This window comes from Urocitellus parryii, chromosome 2 (genome assembly GCF_045843805.1).
Source record: "Urocitellus parryii isolate mUroPar1 chromosome 2, mUroPar1.hap1, whole genome shotgun sequence".
In the NCBI taxonomy this organism is placed as follows: Eukaryota; Metazoa; Chordata; class Mammalia; order Rodentia; family Sciuridae; genus Urocitellus; species Urocitellus parryii.
This window is the reverse complement of record NC_135532.1, coordinates 218,654,901-218,673,993: the sequence shown is the minus strand read 5'-3', so window position 1 is coordinate 218,673,993 and position 19,093 is coordinate 218,654,901. Positions and strand designations below refer to the sequence as shown.

The following is a 19,093-nucleotide window of genomic DNA, read 5'->3' as shown; positions in this document are numbered from 1 at the left end:
AGGCTGTTACACAAATACATAAGCTGTTGTATGAGGAAAGGATAAACCTTAGCATTTCTTGTCTTTATTTAAAAACCTTTCTTTATGACCCTAGCATCAAGAAGAAGGATGCTCTGCCCAGCTGGCCACGAAGCCCACTCACACTGCCAGGGTGCTCTGGTTTCCCAAGGGTGCTCTTCAACATACCTATACCAGGTGATGCTCCAAGTTTTGTGGAGGGAAGGTGGTGGGTGGTGAAGACAAATACCACCCTTGGCTCTTACTTCCAAAGGGCTAATCTGGGCTACCCAGTAGAGCAAAAAGCTTATGGCCAGCCCTTTCCATACATCCTATCTGCAGACTCAGCCAATCATGGATTGAAAATACTCAGGAAAAAGATTGTGTTTGTATTGGACATGTGCAGACTTTGTTATTATTCCCCAAACAATACAGTAAAACAAGTATATACATAGCATTGACATTCTGTTAGGTGTTAAAAGTCACTTGGGGATGATTTACAGTACAAGGAGAATGTGTGTAGGTTCTATGCAAATCTAGTGCATTTTATATAAGATACCTGAGCATCCGTGGATCTGGGAACCCACAGGGACAGAGGCTCCAAGCAGCCTTCTGGTGGCAGAACAAACATTTAGGGCACACAAAAAGGCTGTCCCAAGCATATGTGGTGGGCACACTTGTGCGACCAGCTACTTGAGAGGCCAAGGCAGGAGGATTGCATATTTGTGACCAGCCTGGGCAATCTAACAAAACTGTGTCTCAAAATTTAAAAAAAAAGAAAAAAAGGGGGTGAGGGCTGGGGTTGTGGCTCAGTGGTAGAGCGCTCGCCTAGCATGTGTGAGGCACTGGGTTAGATCTTCAGCATCACATAAAAATAAATAAATAAAGGTATGGATCCAACTACAACTAAAATAAATAAATACACACACACAAATTTTAAAAAAAAGGAGAGAAAAAGGGTGTGGTATGGTGAAGTAACCCTGTTATCTCAGCAACTTGAGAGGCCAAGGCAAGAGGATCACAAGTTTGAGGCCATCCTCAGCAATTTAGCGAGATCCTAAGCAGCTTAGTGAGATCCTGCCTCAAAATAAAAAATAAAAGGGCTGGGGATGTGGCTGAGTAGTAGAGCTACATCCCTGGGTTCAATTCCTAACACTGCCAAACAACAAAAAACTCTGTCCCCATCTGCACTGTCTCTCCCTACACCTCCCTTGTCTTTAAAAAAGGCCCATTCAGCAAGCCAGGGGAGCCACTGAGTGGGTTCCTTGATTTCCAGGGAAAAGGCACAGGAAGCACATCTTGCATCTGTGTCTCAGGTGATCTCTAATGGCAATGCGGGGCTTGGCCCACTGCAAGATCTCAGTATGAACTTGGGGTGTATGAGCTGAGAAATGGGGTCAAGATACCACCTGCATCACAGTGGGCTCTGCCACCTCAATGCTGGCCAAATATTCCATGATGATGATAAAGCAGCATATCCGGGCACAGTGGCACAAGCCTGTGGTCCCAGCTACTTAGGAGGCTGAGGCAGGAGGGTCAGGAGTTTGAGATCAGCCTGGGCAGCACATCAAGATCCTATCTCAAACCCACAAACAAACAAAAATCTCAAAGCAACACTGGACCAAGTGTCCCTAGAACACCTATGACCCTATATTATGCTCTTCAGGAATAATGCGCTAACTCGTTCTTTTTTTTTTTTTTCCTATGCTAGGAATCAAACTCAGGGTCGTGCATTCTAGGTGGGCACTCTGCCTCTGAGCCATACCCCAGCCTATGCACTCTTCATTTAGCAAAATTATTCTTTTGATGAAAAAGGCACCTTTGTATCCTAAGAGATTCTGAGTGCCTTTCTGGTGAAGGCCTGGCTGGCTACGAGCCTGTGACATGTGTCCTATGATCGGAGTCGATGCTAAGGGTCTGCTTCCATCTCCACAGTGATAACTACTGAACCACAACCCCGAGGTCCAGAGTGCGCTGTCCAGGGCAGCGTTTCTTACTGAACACAAGAAGTATCCATCTGAAAGAAAGCAGGGTCCAGAAACAGCTCCAGCACGTCCTTCTTCCAGGCGCGTTTCGTGTAGGCGTAGCCACTCAGGGAGCTGAGCAGCTGGGCGCTGGCCCGGAAGCTTGGAGCATTGTAGGCGCTAAACGGGGAGGGGCAGAGCAGAAGTCAAGGTCAAGAAAACCCCTAGATTCTTCCTCAAAACACATTCTGCATCTGGGGGGATGAAAGGGAGGAGACAGCCTCACCTGTGGTTGCGTAAGTAGGGAAAGACGTAATAGAGCAAGCGGGAGATTAAGGGCACGGCCTTCTCTTTCTCGTCACTGCGGTAAACCATGTCCAGCAGAGAAGCCAGAACCTAGAAGGACCAGAAGGTAAGAAAACAGAAACAAATATCCTCAGGAGAAAAGCCCACGCTGTAGCTGGAGGCCTGCTGTGGTCTGGATGAGGCAGCTGCCCTCAAGGCTCTGTGGTAAAGGCAGGCACCAGCCTGGGGCACTGTTGGGAGGTGGTGGGACCTTAGTGGAGGAAGTTAGGTCACTGAGGACAGGTCCTTGAAAGGGATATTGGGGTCATGGCCCCTCCTCTTGGTACTTCCTGGCCACCAGAGGAGGGCAGTTTTGCTCCACCACACCCTCTCTACCATGGTATTCTGCCTCACTAAACGCCCTAAAGCTTCTGAAATTGTGAGCCCAAAGAGACCTTTCTTCATTTTGACTTGATTTTCTCAGGTACTTTGTCATAGCAAAAGGAAGCTGACAAACAAGGTCCTCACTGACTTCGGAGCTCACCTGGGAGGGTGAGCCCACACTCGCTGGCACCTGAGAATAAACACATGCCTTTTCGATAATTCAGGATGGCAAGCATTTCCACAAGGGACTACACTCAGGTGTGTATTTACCTCTGCCAGGAGAGAGAGGGCTTGCACACTGTAAACCGAGGGGGCAGACGCGGACACCATTGCTGAAGCCGCAGCAGCATCTGCTGACAGAAAGGCATTTGCGTTTAACTATGAGGGTCGGGTCACCATTTACTGCCCCTAAAGCATCACATGAACCTGAGTCATGAGCTTCTGTCTTTCTTATTGACTGGGTTTAACAAAGACATTCTGAATTTCATCAACTAAGAATGGAGATATTTGGACAAAATAAATTAGCACCAACTCACCCTTTCCCTCCTCATTTCTATTCTTGTCATTATTTTTCAAACTTCAATATCCCCTTGGGTGATCCATCTAACATTCTGGTCTCTATGTGCCTTGACCTCTTCCAAAAATCTGTGACTGTGCTCCAGCCCAGTCACTAAATGTGTTTGTCACATCCCTGAGCTCACATATTTCCAAAACCTCCATTTCCAGCTGTGAACACCCATCGGGGATTTTCCTAAGTCCCTGTGTGGCCTCCACTCCTCTACTTTGCACTAGGCCCTTGTATCTTCCCTACCTGGCAAACACCTGTACCTCTCTTGATTCTCTCTCCTCTGAAGAAATCACCTAAAAAACTCAACGCTGGCTAACCCCAACCATCTACAGCTATGACTAGAATGTGGTTTGGCCTGTGGGGCCTTTCAGAAATGATTAGGTTAAGAGGGAAAAATGCCTTTTTTGCAGGATGGGGTTAGTTCTTGTGGGTCTGGATCAGTTATCAGAGAGTGGGTTGCTAAACAGCGAGGCCGCCACTACTGTCGTTGATTCTTCTGCACATGCCTGCTAGCCCTTGATCTTTCTCCTGTTATGACAGAACACAAAGGCCTCACTAGAAGCCAAGCAGATGGCAGCACCAAGATTCTGGGACATTCCAGCCTTCAGAACCACAAGCTAAAACAAACTTTTGACTTGCAATCCTCCTGTCTCAGCCTCCTGAGCTGCTGGGATTACAGGCGTGCGCCATCGCCTTTATATATTTCAAAAGGGACCTGATGCAAGCAGACAGTCTTGTCACATGTTCCTGGGTGGTGTGCTGGCTTTTCTCTCTCCGATACAATTCTTTTACATCCTCCCTCAACACCGACTCAAACTGATAACCTCTCACCCCATATTTCTTTTCTTTTTAAAAATTTCTTTTATTTTTTAAAAAAAATCTAAATAAAGATATTATGTGGTGTTGGGGATTGAACCCAGGGCCTTGCCCGTGATAGGCGAGTGCTCTACTGCTGAGCCAACCCCAGCCCCTTTCACCCCATATTTCATTGAAAAAATTAAGGCAATCAAAGGTCACCCCTTCATTTTACCACTAAGAAATTATTAACCCCAGTGTTTACATTTATGTTCTCTGTCTCATCTCCTGTTTTAATAGACAACTTTCTGGTTCTTATCAAAGAACAATAAGCCCATTTATGATCTCAATTCTGTCCCAACAGCGGTGAAGAACTCTGCTCTCAATTCTCCTTTCCCTCTCTTGCATTAAGAGGAACTACCACATCACTCCATTGCCATGCATGCAGGCCCTGAAACACTCCAGCGTAAAAGCAAAGCATAAGAATAAGCATCTTTGGTCCTTAGTTCTAACTGGTTATTGCCCTACTAGTTAAGCTTCAAGGATTCTCTCCATCCACTGTCTCTACTCCTACCCCAACGCCGGCTTCACCTACTCCATTGAGTGTTCCCCCTCGTCATCCCAACCACATCCCCACGGCTTCGTACTGTCCAGTCCAGCAGGTCCTGTCCTCCCTTAACCACTTCTACTCCTGGAAACTCTCCTGGGCCCAGGATTCTGTGCTCTCTCAGCTTTCCTCCCCACCCCATGACTGCCTCTTCACCTTTTGCTGGATGCTTCTCTTTTTTATACATCTTAGCTTTAACCCATGTAAGACCAAGCTCAATGTCCCTTTCCAACCCAATGATCCCCTCCTTCGGTCTTCTCTACCTCAATAAACTACTTAAGCCCCAAACCTAAGTCATCCTCGATTACACTCAATCCCCAATCCTCCTGCTGGCCTGAATTTAAACCACTGCTCGCCCTGCCTCCCAGCCAACAGCATCTCTTTCCCAAATGACTGTGAAATCCTTTAGGCTAGACTTCTGGCTTCCACTGGCTCAGGACACTCACTCGGACAGCCTAGGTGATATTTTCTTTCTTTTTTTGGTACTGAGGATTGAACTCAGGGTGCACTTAACCATTGAGCCACATCCCCAACGCCCTCCCACACACACTTTTTTCTTTCTTTTTTTTTTTTTTTTTTAGAGACAAGATCTCACTGAATTGTTTAGGGCCTCGCTAAGTTGCTGAGGCTGGCTTTGAACTCAACAGTTCTCTAGCCTCATCCTCCCAAGCCGCTGGGATTACAGGCGTGCGCCACTGTACCCGGTACTTCTAATAATTTTTTGAAGCCAGGTAATCATATTACACAACACTGTCTCAAGGTTATATTTAATTGTTGCACAAAAGCCAGGCCCAGCAATACTTGATGCAACCAAGTTGCCAGAGCCCCAGGGGTGGGTGGAAGTGTCCTCAGCCAAGGCAGAAACGCCCAGCAGGGCAGCCAGGGAGGAGGGTGCACTCCTCCCCTACCACCCCCAGTCACGGCTCAGAAAGCACAACTGCTGGTTATCGCTCGCCAAGGGCAGTACTCAGAGTATCTTCATTACAGGATTAGGTGCAACTACTTCTTAGGCAGACCACAGGGCCAGCTATCTAGCAAATATGGCACAAGTAATGGTGTGGTATCAAAATCTGCCCAGCGCCCTGCCCTTCCTCCTTTTGGGAAGAGAACCAACTTTTGGGTGAGAGCCCACATCACGTGGCTCCTGCCCTTCCTCTGGGTTAGGTATGTCACCCAGAAGAGCTACCAGAGTCATTTGAGCATCTGGTCACTCCACTGCTTAAAGCAGATATTATTAGCCCTGGGCTTTTCATGTGCAGGAGCCCAGAGTTCTTCATTTGGTATTTTTGTTTTTGTTCATCTGCAATAGACTTCTGTTATCTGTAAGGGAAAAGAGCCCTGACTCATGGACGCGTCTTCCCTTGTATATAAAAAATGACCAACTTAACCAGATGAGGTGGCACATGCCTGTAATCCCAGAAGCTTGGGAGGTTAAGGCAGGAGGATTGCAAGTTCAAAGTCAGTTTAGCAACTTAGTGAGGCCCTAGGCAAATTACTGAGCCCCTGTTTAAAAAAAAAAAAAAAAAAAAGGCTAGGGATGTGGCTCAGTGGTTAAGCACTCCTGGGTTCAATCCCTGGTACCAAAAGAAAAAATACCCATTTAGCATTGTTTCTGTGGATATATCCATCACTAACAATTCTGAAAGAAGAGTAATATAAGCTAAGGAGTTTTTAACATTTACTCTGTGGCAGGTACTGTGCCATATAGTTCATACTGAAAACAAAAATGTAATTTCTCTTCACTGTATTTAATAAAACTGGGACTAAACTTACCTCTCATCCTGCATTAAGCAACAGTGCACAGGCTCTCCTGTCCCCATATTAAATGAAATGCAGAACTAGCACAGAAAATCAATTGCCCCAAGGCACGCTGACTCCCAAGAGAAAACTGTACACCAACTAAAGCAGCTAGCTCATCAAAACTGGCAGCGCACTTACCAAGAGTCACTTCTGGGTCCTCACCTCATGCTGCACTCACCAATCCAAACCACTAACTCTGTGAGAAGAAAGGGACTAGAAGAAGAACACGTGTGTGTGTGTACACACACATTCACACATGCACACTCCTTAACCTTTGCCACGTGATGCTTTGTGCTGCCTGGGGACTCTGCCACCATAGAAAAGACCCCTAGACCTCGCACCTCCAGAACCACGAGCTGAAATAAACCTTCTTTATAAGTTACCCAGTCTATAGTACTGTGTTTTTGATAAGAGAAAATGGATTAATACACCCACCTTAAAAGATCTGTCACAACTCAGCTCAGCCAAGGTCCTGAAACTCTGCCGGGGACTAGAAGGAAATTCTCCTTCAAAGATTAGCCTGACAGCCCCCTGGGAGACATCCTGCAGCTACCTATCTCCCAGGAACATCCTGCGGCTATCAGGATCATCAGACATCTTGCAGCTGGCAGTTTTACCACCCATATCCAGCAATTGCTGATTAGAGAGCTTCCCCATCCCCAGCATATGAATACCCCTGTGTGAACAATAAAAGTTTGCAGCTTGATCAGAACTTTTGTCTTGCTGTCACCTTTCGTGTCTCTTGTCCCTTCATTCCTCCCCATCTAGGTTCGCTGATGTGTCCTGCCGGATGGGACAAAACTCTATAAATATCCTTGCCAACTACATTTGAGATACTCCTATGACACATTCCAGTGTCTCCCTTACTGAGTGCCATGCCCTGAGATCTGCCTGGTTGGCAGGTGTGCCTGCGGGTCTTTAGAGCCTGGTAATTGACAGCCTAAACTACCACACTGAGTTTGTAACAATGATGTAGAGGCTGTTTTTGCTAAAAAGCACTGACTCTTCACTTTGGCCTGCAGATGCCCAATGGGAAACAGCATCTCTGCCTGTGTCTCTATCTCCTTTACCACCTTAAACTTTGGGTCAGAATCCTATTTGGCTCTCCAGGCATGTTAATCACTTAGGGAGTGTCTGTGTAAAAACAGGTACTACAAAGATGATTAGTCCTAAATCGACCTAATTTATTTTGTCTTCCTTTAAGACTGAGGACACCAAGATAAGGGTAACCAGGGCGTTTTCAAGACCAAGTCTCTAGTCATTGCCCAAAGCTGCAGTCACCTGGAATAGCACAGCCTTGCAGACACATCACCCCACAATGGATGAGATCACCGTCCTAAGCAGGAACAATTACCCCATGACAGCAACTGTGGCTGCCCCCCAATTAGGAGTAATCATCTCGTGGGAACTGAACTGCCCTTTTAAGCAACAAGGACCTCTCCAGAGTCACCTTGAAAAACTGAAGGAGATAATGATCAACCAGACCAGTCTGATCAAGACTGCTCTGCTCTTCACCAGCTTGTGCAGTATCCAGAGGTGGGGTTTTGACCTCACCAGTGGAGCCAAATTTGAGGACATTATTGGAAGGCGGTGGAAACTATGGGAGTGGGTCTTTGGGAGCATGCCCTTGGGGACTGTTCCTGCTTCTCTCCTTTTTGCTGCCATCCGCCCCCCCCCCCCCCCCCCCGCCTCCCCCACCTCCCATTTTCCAGCTACCACAAGCTGCGCAGCTTTCCTCTGCCAGGCACTCTGCTGTGATGCTCTGCCTCACTCAGGCCCAAAGCAGTGGAGCCAGCTGACCACCACGAACTGACACCTCTGAAACCATGAGCCAAGAAAAACCTTTCTTTCTGGTCACGTTTTTTTCCCCAGGTATTCTGTCTCACCAACAGAAACCCATCTAACACATGTCACTCTAACCCCCGTCCCAATTCTTCCTCTATTTAAACCTAGAGCCCAAGTCGGTAGCCCCAAAGACAGGGCCAGCACGCCTCATCCCCTTGTCTTCCAAGTACAGCTCTATTGATTACACGCCTTTCCTGCTTTCACCGTTACCTTTGTTTGCTGTCTTTGGGGCAAAGAGTCAGACCTGACTTGATGGGACTATTAATCAATTTTTGACTCCAATGGCTGAATCCTTTTTCCCCCTTGGAACTGTGGAACCAGTAATAAGACCAAGCACTAATTGAACAGCATAAGAGATTTTTATTCTTGGCCGAGAATAGAAGTGGGAGACAAATTTATGAATCAACTTCCTACCCCTTTGGGGCTGGGAGATTACCCATATTGGGCAAAAGAAATGAGGAAGACAAATAGGCTAATAAAGGGGAGGAACAGTCATTTCTTTTATTATAATGAAGCTAGAGATTGGTGGTCACCCTGGATGCCACCTTAGATCCAATTGGCTTTGGCCAGCCCACCTGAAGAGGGACTTCTGGCCTTCAGGCACCCCGTGCATGTGCGTTATCTAGGGAGGTCACCTTTGGGACTCTCCCTGGGCCCAGCGAAGGTTAACATGGCATCTGTCCCTGGGATGCCATCAGAGGGACCCTACTGTCTGTTACACCCACAACTCAATTTGTTAAGAAGTGAAGACTGTTCATTCACTTAGCTGCTGAGCACAAAGGGCACTTGGGTGAACGGAAGCAGGCCTAAGCAAGCAGGACATGCTTTTTCCTTAGCTTAAACTTTTCCCCCTTTGGTCCTGGGGATTGAACCCAGGGCCTCCCATTTCCTAGGCAAGTACTCTACCACTGAGCTATACCCCCAGCTTACTGTTTAATTTTGAGACAGGCCTCCCTCATTTACCCAGGCTAGCCTTGAACTTTGGATCCTTCTGCTTCAGCCTGGAGCAGAGGGCCAGGCTTGGGCCACCAGGCCTGGCCCTAATCTTGCTTATTCTGAGGACAAGAGGCTGGAAGGCCAGAAGTTCCTCTTTGGATGGGCTGGCTGAAGCTGGCTGGATCTAGGACAAGCTGCCAGCTGTAGACCAGACAACTTCAGCTTATTCACAATCCCATCTGCATGCTGAAGGAGTACTCTCTGGTGCCAGATAGTTGACCATCATGACAATAACCAGAAAGAACCATATAAGGAACAAGGTGGTGCCCAAACAACAGGAAACTATCTACCCATTCCCCCAAAATACATGCATATTCCTTCCCTTTATTAGCCTACTCCCCCATTTCTCTTATTCTTCATCTATGACCCCCCAACCCCCAAGGGGTGGGAACTTGATTTGCAAGTTCATCTCCCACTTTTATTTTTGGCCAAGAATAAAAGTCTCCTTCAGTGCTTGGTCTTGTTAATGTTTCCACAATTCCAGGAGGAAGCAAGCACCCAGCCTTTGGGATTGAAAACCAGTACAGGGCTGGGGTTGGGGCTCAGTGGTGGAGCCCTCACCTAGCACGTGGGTTCGATCCTCAGCACCATGTAAGAATACATAAAAAAAAATAAAGGTACAATGCCTTTGTGTACAACTACAACTAAAAATAAATATTAAAAAACAAAACCAAAAACAAACAGTACCACCTTCACTTCCCAACCTCATAGCTTCTCTTCTCTTTCTATCTAGGTGTGTCTGTCTGTCTGTTTTTGGTGGTGAGAACACTTAAGCTCCTTCCAAAGGCCAGCGAGGGCCCCAAGCGGGCAGCAAGCATTACCCTCTGATGCCCCCACACGTACCGTACAAGTCCTCCTCAGGGTCAGACTCTTCCAGGGCCACCTGTGGCTGAGCCTTCACTTCCAAGTTTCTGCTGAGCCAGCTGGTTTGTTCCAGGGAAGAGCCAGCAATGTTCCCTATGGCTTCCAGGATTTTCTGAGTGATTTCCTGAGAGCCATCAGAGGAAGAGGAATGGAAGTCAGTTAAGAAGTTTAGGTGCGAAGAGGCAGCACCATCCAATAAAAATATAACTCAGGGGCTGGGGCTATGGCTCAGCGATAGTGCACTTGCCTGGCATGCGTGAGGCACCGGCTTCGATTCTCAGCACCGCATATAATCAAATAAATAAATAAAGTTCTATCATCAACTTAAAAATATATATATAAAAATACATATAACTCAGGTCATAACTGTGAGCCATTTACATAACATCAAATATTCTACGGTCACATTCAAGGTAAAAAGAAACAGGGCAGCTAATTTTTTTTAAACATTTATTTTTTTTAGTTGTAGGTGCACATGATAGCTTTATTTATTCTTATGTAGTGCTGAGGATCGAACCCAGTGCCTCCCGCATGCTAGGCAAGCGCTTCTACCTCTGAGCCCCAACCCCAGTTCTAGAGGCAGCTAATTTTAATATGTCCTATTTAACCCAATGTATCCAACACACACAGTGTATCCAATCAATATAAAATTACTAATGAGGTTTTGCATTTTATTTTGTATCATGTCTGGAACCAACATGCATTTTACATTTCTAGCACATTCAATTCAGCCACACTTCCAGGTGCGCAGTGGTCACATGGTTAGGTAGCAGTCAGACACAGGGGTTTGAGCAGTTAGCTCAGGGGTGTGAGAAAATACTCAGTGCCAAACAAATCAGTTAATCAACAGCACTGCCTTGTGGCACCACAAGTTCTGAGAAGATAGCTACTTCAGGGCCCCACCTGATCTCAGCCCTATAAACTACTCCTCTTACAACCAACCGGACAAGATAAACTCAGGGGTTAAGCACAAAGGGCAAAGGTATGATTACTCCAGAGAGTCTAACTGCTACAACACCTTAAGCAAGGCCCTGCACAAACAATGCTGACCAGACCATGGCCTAAGGTAAACACAACGCAACCATAAAGCTCACGATGGTCATGGGACCCTGAGTCCCTGGGAAAGCAGGGTGACGAGGTCCAGAGCCCATCAGCCCATCTGTAAAATAAGTTCCAATTGGAACTTGTCAGCTGGTCAGGATGACAGAGAGCTGTCCTTAGGTTACTAGCATAACTTCGCCATATCCTAACGAAGCCTTACTCCCCTTCTCAGGGGGTCCATGGAACTTTGGGAATCTAGTGGAGTTTGTCAATCCAGAGCACAAAGGACCTTCTAACAACTTTGCCTCCTACCCCAATTAAACCACACTCACAAAACAAATTGCTGCTCTCTTTGAGATGACCCACCCTCCTCTCTGGGTGTTTTCTTTCTTAATAAACTTTGCTATATTTGTATGGTTGAGGTCTTGCTCAGAACACAAAGGCGATGGCATTTCTGGTAACGACAAGTGCCCAGTGGTTACTGAACAAGACATCAGGAATCAGACATATTCTGATAACAAAGGAGCACATTGTTAACAGGTTGGTCTTCTGGTTTCTCTAGGACCAGGGGTTCTTACTAGTGTTAAATAAAAGTTACAGGAGACCACTTTTTTGAACTGAGCTCCACTACTAGCCCTGACAGGTACAGCCTAAAATGAAAATGGAGTCATTCATGCTGATGTCCACATCACCAAGCTGCAACTAAGCTGTTTATCTAACCCTCTGAAAAATCAGGACTAGCCAGGTAACAGACAGGTTCTCCAAACAGGTCAGTTTCAATTGGCTTAATACTGAAGTTCACTCTCTGCCTTAATCTTTGGATAAAAAGTAACCTGAACTAACCTATTGTTAACTAGTTAATTAAAAAGAATTTTTTCCACGTCTCCCTGTACCCTCATTACAAGAAAAGTAGCTTTTTTAAAAAAAAAAAATTTTTTTAGTTGTAGTTGGATACAATACCTTTATTTTACATATTTATTTTTATGTGGTGCTGAGGATTGAATCCAGAGCCTCGCACATGCTAGGTGAGTGCTCTACTAATGAGCCCCAACCCCAGCCCAAGAATAGCTTTTCTTTTTGGTTCTGGGGACTGAACCCAGGGACACTTTATCACTGAATTATATCTCTAGCCCTATTTTTAATTTTGAGACAGGGTCTGGCCAAGTTGCTGAGGCTGATCTTGAACCTGTATCCTTCTGACTAAGCCTCCTGAACTGCTGGGATTACAAACTTGTGCCACTGCAAAAACAAAGAACATAAATGACTGTGGTCATTTCCAAGTTATTCTTGCTTTTTACAGTCCTTTTTTAATCACACCAAGCTCCTCTGCTCAGCTCAATGGAGCACACTGTATTATGACATGAAGTCATTACTGGGAGATGTAAATAAATCCTCCAGCTTCACTTGCTCTTAATTGACTTAAAAATCATTAATTTTGGAGGAGGTCACACAGCTGGGCAATACATTACCAGCCTCCCACTAGCTTGGTGCAGGTGACATCTCTGATGTGTGGTTATGACGGTAAGGGCAGCTAGGCTACTCTTTAGGGAGCAGAAGGCCACTTCTGCTGAAAACACTGGCTCTCTTCTTGGGCTTGCAGGTGTCTGCTGGGTGACCGGAATGGAACTAGAAGGCCTGCACCTCTACCTTCAGATTTGGCTGGTGTCCTCTGCAGCTGAGAGCCATAGCCAAGTAGGAATGACCCATGGCATTTTGGGTTGAAAGGTGACCCTGCTCAGGGATTAGGGTGGCTCTGGGTTTAGGGTAGATCCTGCTGGGAATAGGGTGGCTCCAGGGTTAGGGTGTATCCTACTGCCTCAGGCACCCACTCCTTTGGAGTTCCCTTGAGTTCTCCCGGGGTTCTGAGAGAATTGGGACGCAGAGCCCAGTGGAGGGAGTGTATTTCCCAGGTAGTGTGTGTAGAGTGCCGGTGAGAGTTCGGGAAGAAAGAGTTGCTGTTTGAATCTACAAGGCTTTGTGGTGGCTCGGTGATTTTGTGCCCAGACAGACTGCGGCACTCTGCTGCCTTGACCCTGCCTTGACTCTACTCAGGTCTGCATGTAGACATGTTGATCATTTAAGAAATGCCTCTCCCAAACTATGACACAAGGATAATTTGACCCAGGCTTTCTTAGCCTCTGTCCTCCTCCTTTAAGGCTAAAGACATCTATCAGCTGCCATAACCAGAAAGACCAGACTAAGAAGAGAGCAAAAACAGCTGGCACCTGAATTCCAGAAAGATCTCTGCCTATTTCCAGAAAAGACATGGATGTTCCTCCCCTTCATTAGTCTCCCTCTCCCTCCCAACCCCTGCAGTAGAGAAGCTGGCTGGGAAACACAGCTCCGTCTTTTTCACTCTTTGGCCACTGAATACAGCCCTTCTTTCTCCCCAGTACTGTCCCATGGAACACTGAGTTATCTGTGGCTGAGCTTTGGGACTAAGCATGCCTGAGACTAAAATGGAAAATCGAGATATCGTTATGCTAAATTGTTGTAGTTTTGCCCTTTGACTCTGGGATTGTACCTTTCAATAATATAAAAAATAAAATTAAATAAATTGGCTAGATGGGGGCAAACTTACAGGTTACCCACTCTCAGGAGCACCATCAGGGAAGAATTTGGTCAGCAGGTGAATAGACAGGAACCCTAAGCAGGGTTCATGGCCAGTATAACGGCTGACCAACCACCAGCTAAGAGCAACTATAACCCCTGACCTCAATTATTACACAAGGTCCATCAGCTTTGGAGCTATGTTTAGGCACAAAACAAACACATCTGCCTCCTGAGTGGGAAGGGGGTACACCTGAGCAAATCAGCTGGCTGGCAAACCTGTATGTGTGTGTGTGGGGGGGCGGCGAGTAATGGGCAGAGTGATCAGGAAATGGGGTTTGTGCTAAGAGAATTCCCACGAGGATCATTGCACAAATATGTCCTGTGAAATACTTACTTGGTCTTCCTCCCATTTTCCTGGCATCTCTCTTCTAAAATCCTTGGAAATCTCCCAAACTATCTACCTATCATTTTTGAGACAGATATATATCTAGATAATATATATCTAGATATAGGTATAAATCTAGATATAGATTTTTCTACCTCAAAATGATGGCAAGGTATATATCTTTCAAGATGACTGAGATATATATCCATCTTAAATTCATATATATACATATATACATATACATATATACATTATATATATATATATATAAATATATCACATACATATATATGTAATTTTGTAGGTATTCCATTTTTTTCCTTTTTGTGATATGGTGATGCTAGGGATCGAATGCAGGAGTGCTCTACCACTGAGCTACATCCCCAGTCCTTTTTAAGACAAGGTCTTACTAAATTGCTGAAGCTGGTCTTTTTTTTTTTTTTCCCCCTGGTGCTGGGGATTGAACTCAGAGCCTTTTGCATGTGAGGCAGGCACTCTACCAACTGAGCTACATCCCCAGCCCCTTGAGGCTGGTCTTAAAAACTTGAGATTCTTGGGGCTGGGGATGTGGCTCAAGTGGTAGTGCGCTCGCCTGGCATGCGTGCGGCCCGGGTTCGATCCTCAGCACCACATACCAACAAAGATGTTGTGTCTGCCGAGAAGTAGAAAATAAATATTAAAAATTCTCTCTCTCTCCCCCCTCTCTCACTCTCTCTTTAAAAAAAAAAAAAAAAAAAAAAAAAAAAAAAACCTTGAGATTCTCCTGCCTCAGCCTTCTGACTTCCTAGGATTATACGTGCATACCACCACGCCTGGTGAGGGTTGGGATTTTCAGCCCCATATTTCAACCACCTGTGCTGAAAGAGGACTAAAGGTTGAGCTGATCCCCGATGGTCAGTGACTCAATCATTCCTTCCTTCATAATGAAGTCTCCGTAACCCCCACAGGACTAGGCTGAGAGATCTTTCAGTGAGCTGAACACACAGCAGTTCCTGGAGGAGGCCATCTGGGGAGCATGGAAGCTCATGTCCCTACCCACACCTGGCCTTTGTACTTCTTTACCTGTAACATATTTGATAATAAACTGGTAAATATGTTTCCCTAAGAACTGAATTGCCCCAGCAAATTAAATGAACCCTGATTTAGAGGACAAAAAGCAGCACAGGCAAAATAACCTGGGTTGTGCATTTGAAATGAGGAACAGCCAGTGGGTTAGAGCTTTCCCCTTGTGCAGGCAGCTGACTCCAGGTAGATAAGCCTCCGAACTGACTGATTTAGAGGCCACCAGGCTGGTATGCACTGGAGAACGCATTGCATGGTAGCAATTCACACATTTTGAGATAGAAATTTGGGGATACAGGAAAAACCCATGAACTTTTGAAATGCAGTGAGCAACTGTGAGCAACCCAGCCCATGTCCTTGGCCTTCTTTCTTTTACTCAGGAAGGCAATGTACACGCACTAGAAGAACTGTCAGGAAATCAAACTCCACACTCCCTCCACCTCCAGTCCAGCCCCTAGCTGCTGTCCTCTATAAATATCAACATCCCAGGGCAGCATTGCATGGTAATGATGCTTTCTTCTCCACAAGTTGAGTCCAAAGGAGCCACTCAAAACTTCTCATTATGCTTTACACAGTTCCTATTGTGGTACGTCCTGAAACTGTTGCAGGATATACCTTATACAAACGCTGGGGATCATAACAATTTTCAATAATATCACTAAAGACATAAAACTGTTAGACAAGCCTTGGGATCTACACATTCAATCAACCAGGAATGGAAGTATCGGAAAGAAAACTGTATTTGCACTGAACACCTACAGACTTTTTTCTTCGGCATTATTCCCTAAACAGTACAGGATAACACCTCTTTACTTAGCAACTCAGTACTTAGAGAAACAGATTTACCAGTTTATTATCAAATATATTACAGGTAAAGAGATGCAAAGGCTAGGCAAAATAAGTAAACTAGAGATGATTAAAAGCATCCAGGAAGATATGTACAGGGGGGCTGGGATTGTGGCTCAGCGGTAGAGCACTTGCCTAGCACGGGTGGGACCCGGGTTCGATCCTCAGCACCACATTAAAAAAAAAAAAAAAGCATTGTGTCCATCTACACCTATAAAATAAATATTAAAAAAAAGATATGTACAGGTTATATACAAATAGTATGCCATTTTATACAAGGGACTTCAGCATTTGGACTTTTGTATTTTTTTTTTTTTTTTTTAATATTTTTAATATTTATTTTTTAGTATTTGGCGGACACAACATCTTTGTTTGTATGTGGTGCTGAGGATCGAACCTGGGCCGCACGCATGCCAGGCGAGCGCGCTACCACTTGAGCCACATCCTCAGCCCTGGACTTTTGTATTTTGTGTGTGAGGTCTTGGAATTGACAGATACTGGGCTGGGGTTATAGCTAAGTGGTAGAGCGCTTGCCTAGCACATATGAGGCACTGGGTTCAATCCTCAGCACTACATATAAATAAATAAAATAAAGGTATGGTGTCCATCTACAACTAAATATATATTAAAAAAGAAAGAAAGAAAACAATTGACAAATACTACACATCCCAGGTTAAATTGAAGCCTTTGACCACAAGTCACCATCTCAATCAATCAATGTTTTACAACAGTGGCAAAATAGTGATTTTCTAACTCCATATTTTTTAGTTTTAGGTTGAAAAAATATTTTATATTTATGTGGCGCTGAGGATCGAACCTAGTGCCTTATGCATACTAGGTGAGCACTCTACCACTGAGCCATAACCCCAGCCCCTCTAACTCCATCTTGAAGTCCACATATTAGTCAGCTTTCTGCTCTGAGAAGTTTTCCATCTGAGCAAGTTGTACTTTTGTTTTTCAGTATTTACAGAATTTTCTATAAGCATGCAATGCTTCTATAACAGAGAAAAATAAAGGGAAGAAATCTTTCTTCTTTTAAGGAAAGAAATCTATGTGTAATGGCAGATGGATGTTTTAGAGAGGGATCCACAGACATCTGCATACCCTGCAGGGTTGGGGGGCCCTGTAAATTCTAGGGTAGGCTGCTCAACACTAACCAGGAATCTTCATAGCAAATATAGGCCCCAAGCCTGCCTGCACCTCCACTGGCAGATGATGAACTTGATCAAAGGCAAAGCCAAGATGGGACTCTGCCAGTGCTGGTCATTGGTGGTGACCTACCCTAAAGATGGCATCGCAGGAATGACAACATTCACTAAACACTGCACATACAGACCTGCAGGTCTTTTTGGTCCTTCTTGCTTTCCAGGTTGGGAGTTCTTGTTACAAAGTCATTCAGCATGCTGTTGGGGGACAATTAGTTTCTGATCAAAAATGCTGCAGAAATAAAATATGTTCCGACAGAAAACACTACCTCCATATGAATGTGGTGATGTGATACCTGAGAAGCAGAAAATATCCAGGTGGAGCCAGATTCAATTGCACAGATTCCTTCAGTACTCCCAAAAGCGAAGCAAAGTTCTCCTGCAAGGCTAGTATTGGAAGCCTATTTAAACAAACAAAGGAAACAATGTTAGCATGGGAAGGCAGCTAGGGATGAGCAGGAAATGGACCAGGGAAGGACAGGAAGGACTATAAAAAAAGCTCCTTGCTGGGAACTGACGCTGAGGTGCCAGTCTCCTTCCACATTCCCCCTCTCTCCATTTATACTCATGGGCACATGTCATGTTCCAGAGTTATGCATGTGCCCATAAGTTGCCCCCAGAGTCTCATGACCTTCCACTTGTAGTCTTAGGCCAGAAAAGGTAAAATGGGCCCAAAGTACACAGTTGCATGCCCTCAACACGTTAACAGCACAGGTGTGTGACTCCCCCCACATGGGGGGCCCTACACCAACACCAGGCCAAGGAGGGGAAGCACCTGTCACTTCAGAGTTTCTCCACTGAAAGTCCCACCTCCTATCCTAACAAAAGCAGAAAGCTGAATCCTGTCAGGGGCCCTGGCCCCGGTTAAATTGAACGCTTCTGCCCCCCATTCTCTAGGGAGTATCTCCCTCTCCCTTGCCTCCCCAGCCTTACAATAAGCCTGCCTTGGATGGTCTTTTCTTAAATGCCCTCCTGCAGGAGCAGAAGCTTCTGGCCCCAGGACCACCTTAACCCTCTGTCTTCGCCTCATTTGTCTTTGTGTGTTGCACTGGGGTAACTGTCTAATCTTAGACCAATGATACCAAGGGCCAGATCATAACAACCCACAGTCAACCTCCAATGACAAAAACACCATCCATGAACAACTGCAAGTACATTTACTTATTAAAAACATTTTAGGCCAGGAGTTGGTAAGCAGAGAGGAAAACAGCACATCTGACTGGCCTGTTTTTTGTTTTTCTCCTTCGTGCTCTGGCAAGCAGCTGGAGTTAGGGGACCAAACCCTGCTGTGGCTTCCTCATCAACAGAATAAAAGCCCGAGATGACTGGTCTCAGTCTCTCTCTGGCCTAGTACCTTGCTTCCCTGACAATGCTGGTGACACACATCGACCCCCAGCAGCTCTCAGGCAGGCTCCTGAGGGATGAGGCAGACCCTAACAGGATGGCCACAAAGCCAGGCAGCAGTGCAGTTTTCTAAAGCTCAGGTGCAGACAGAGGTCCCAGGGCCTAGTTCTGGTCCCTGGCCACCCCGAAGGATGGCAAAAACCTACCCTGCAGCTGCTGGGAAGGTTCAGACACTATACAATACTGTCTGTGCCATGTTTGCTCTCATAAGAGGTAAGTAACCAGTTCATCTTTAACTGCTCTAGGAGAGACCAGCTCTGAATGTAACCCCTAGACCCAGGGTCTCTGGGGTCATGGTCCTCGATTTACCCTCCTGCAACTTTATAACTTGGCAAGTTCGAATAACTGAAATGTTAAATGTGAACCAGGGAGACTGTAGCTGGCTGTGACACTCGAGGCAGATAGGTGAGGATACTGAGGCTTCCCTGAGAAGTCATTGGTACCCCTCCATCTGTGTTTACTGCACAGAGTAGTCCCTGAAGCAGTACCCGG

The 19,093-nt window shown here is 45.7% G+C and overlaps 1 protein-coding gene across 1 annotated transcript in view; it reads right to left on the bottom strand.

The window, feature by feature from the left end:
• Positions 1–19,093, bottom strand: part of Dop1b (DOP1 leucine zipper like protein B) — a 104,539-nt gene that overhangs the window by 11,870 nt on the left and 73,576 nt on the right. The window contains exons 25-30 of the mRNA XM_077795051.1: positions 17,494–17,598; positions 17,329–17,395; positions 10,085–10,229; positions 2,901–2,980; positions 2,248–2,357; positions 1,995–2,141 (exon numbers count right to left, since the gene is read on the bottom strand). Coding sequence (XP_077651177.1) covers positions 1,995–2,141; positions 2,248–2,357; positions 2,901–2,980; positions 10,085–10,229; positions 17,329–17,395; positions 17,494–17,598 — 654 coding nt within the window. The remainder of the gene's footprint in view (positions 1–1,994; positions 2,142–2,247; positions 2,358–2,900; positions 2,981–10,084; positions 10,230–17,328; positions 17,396–17,493; positions 17,599–19,093) is intronic.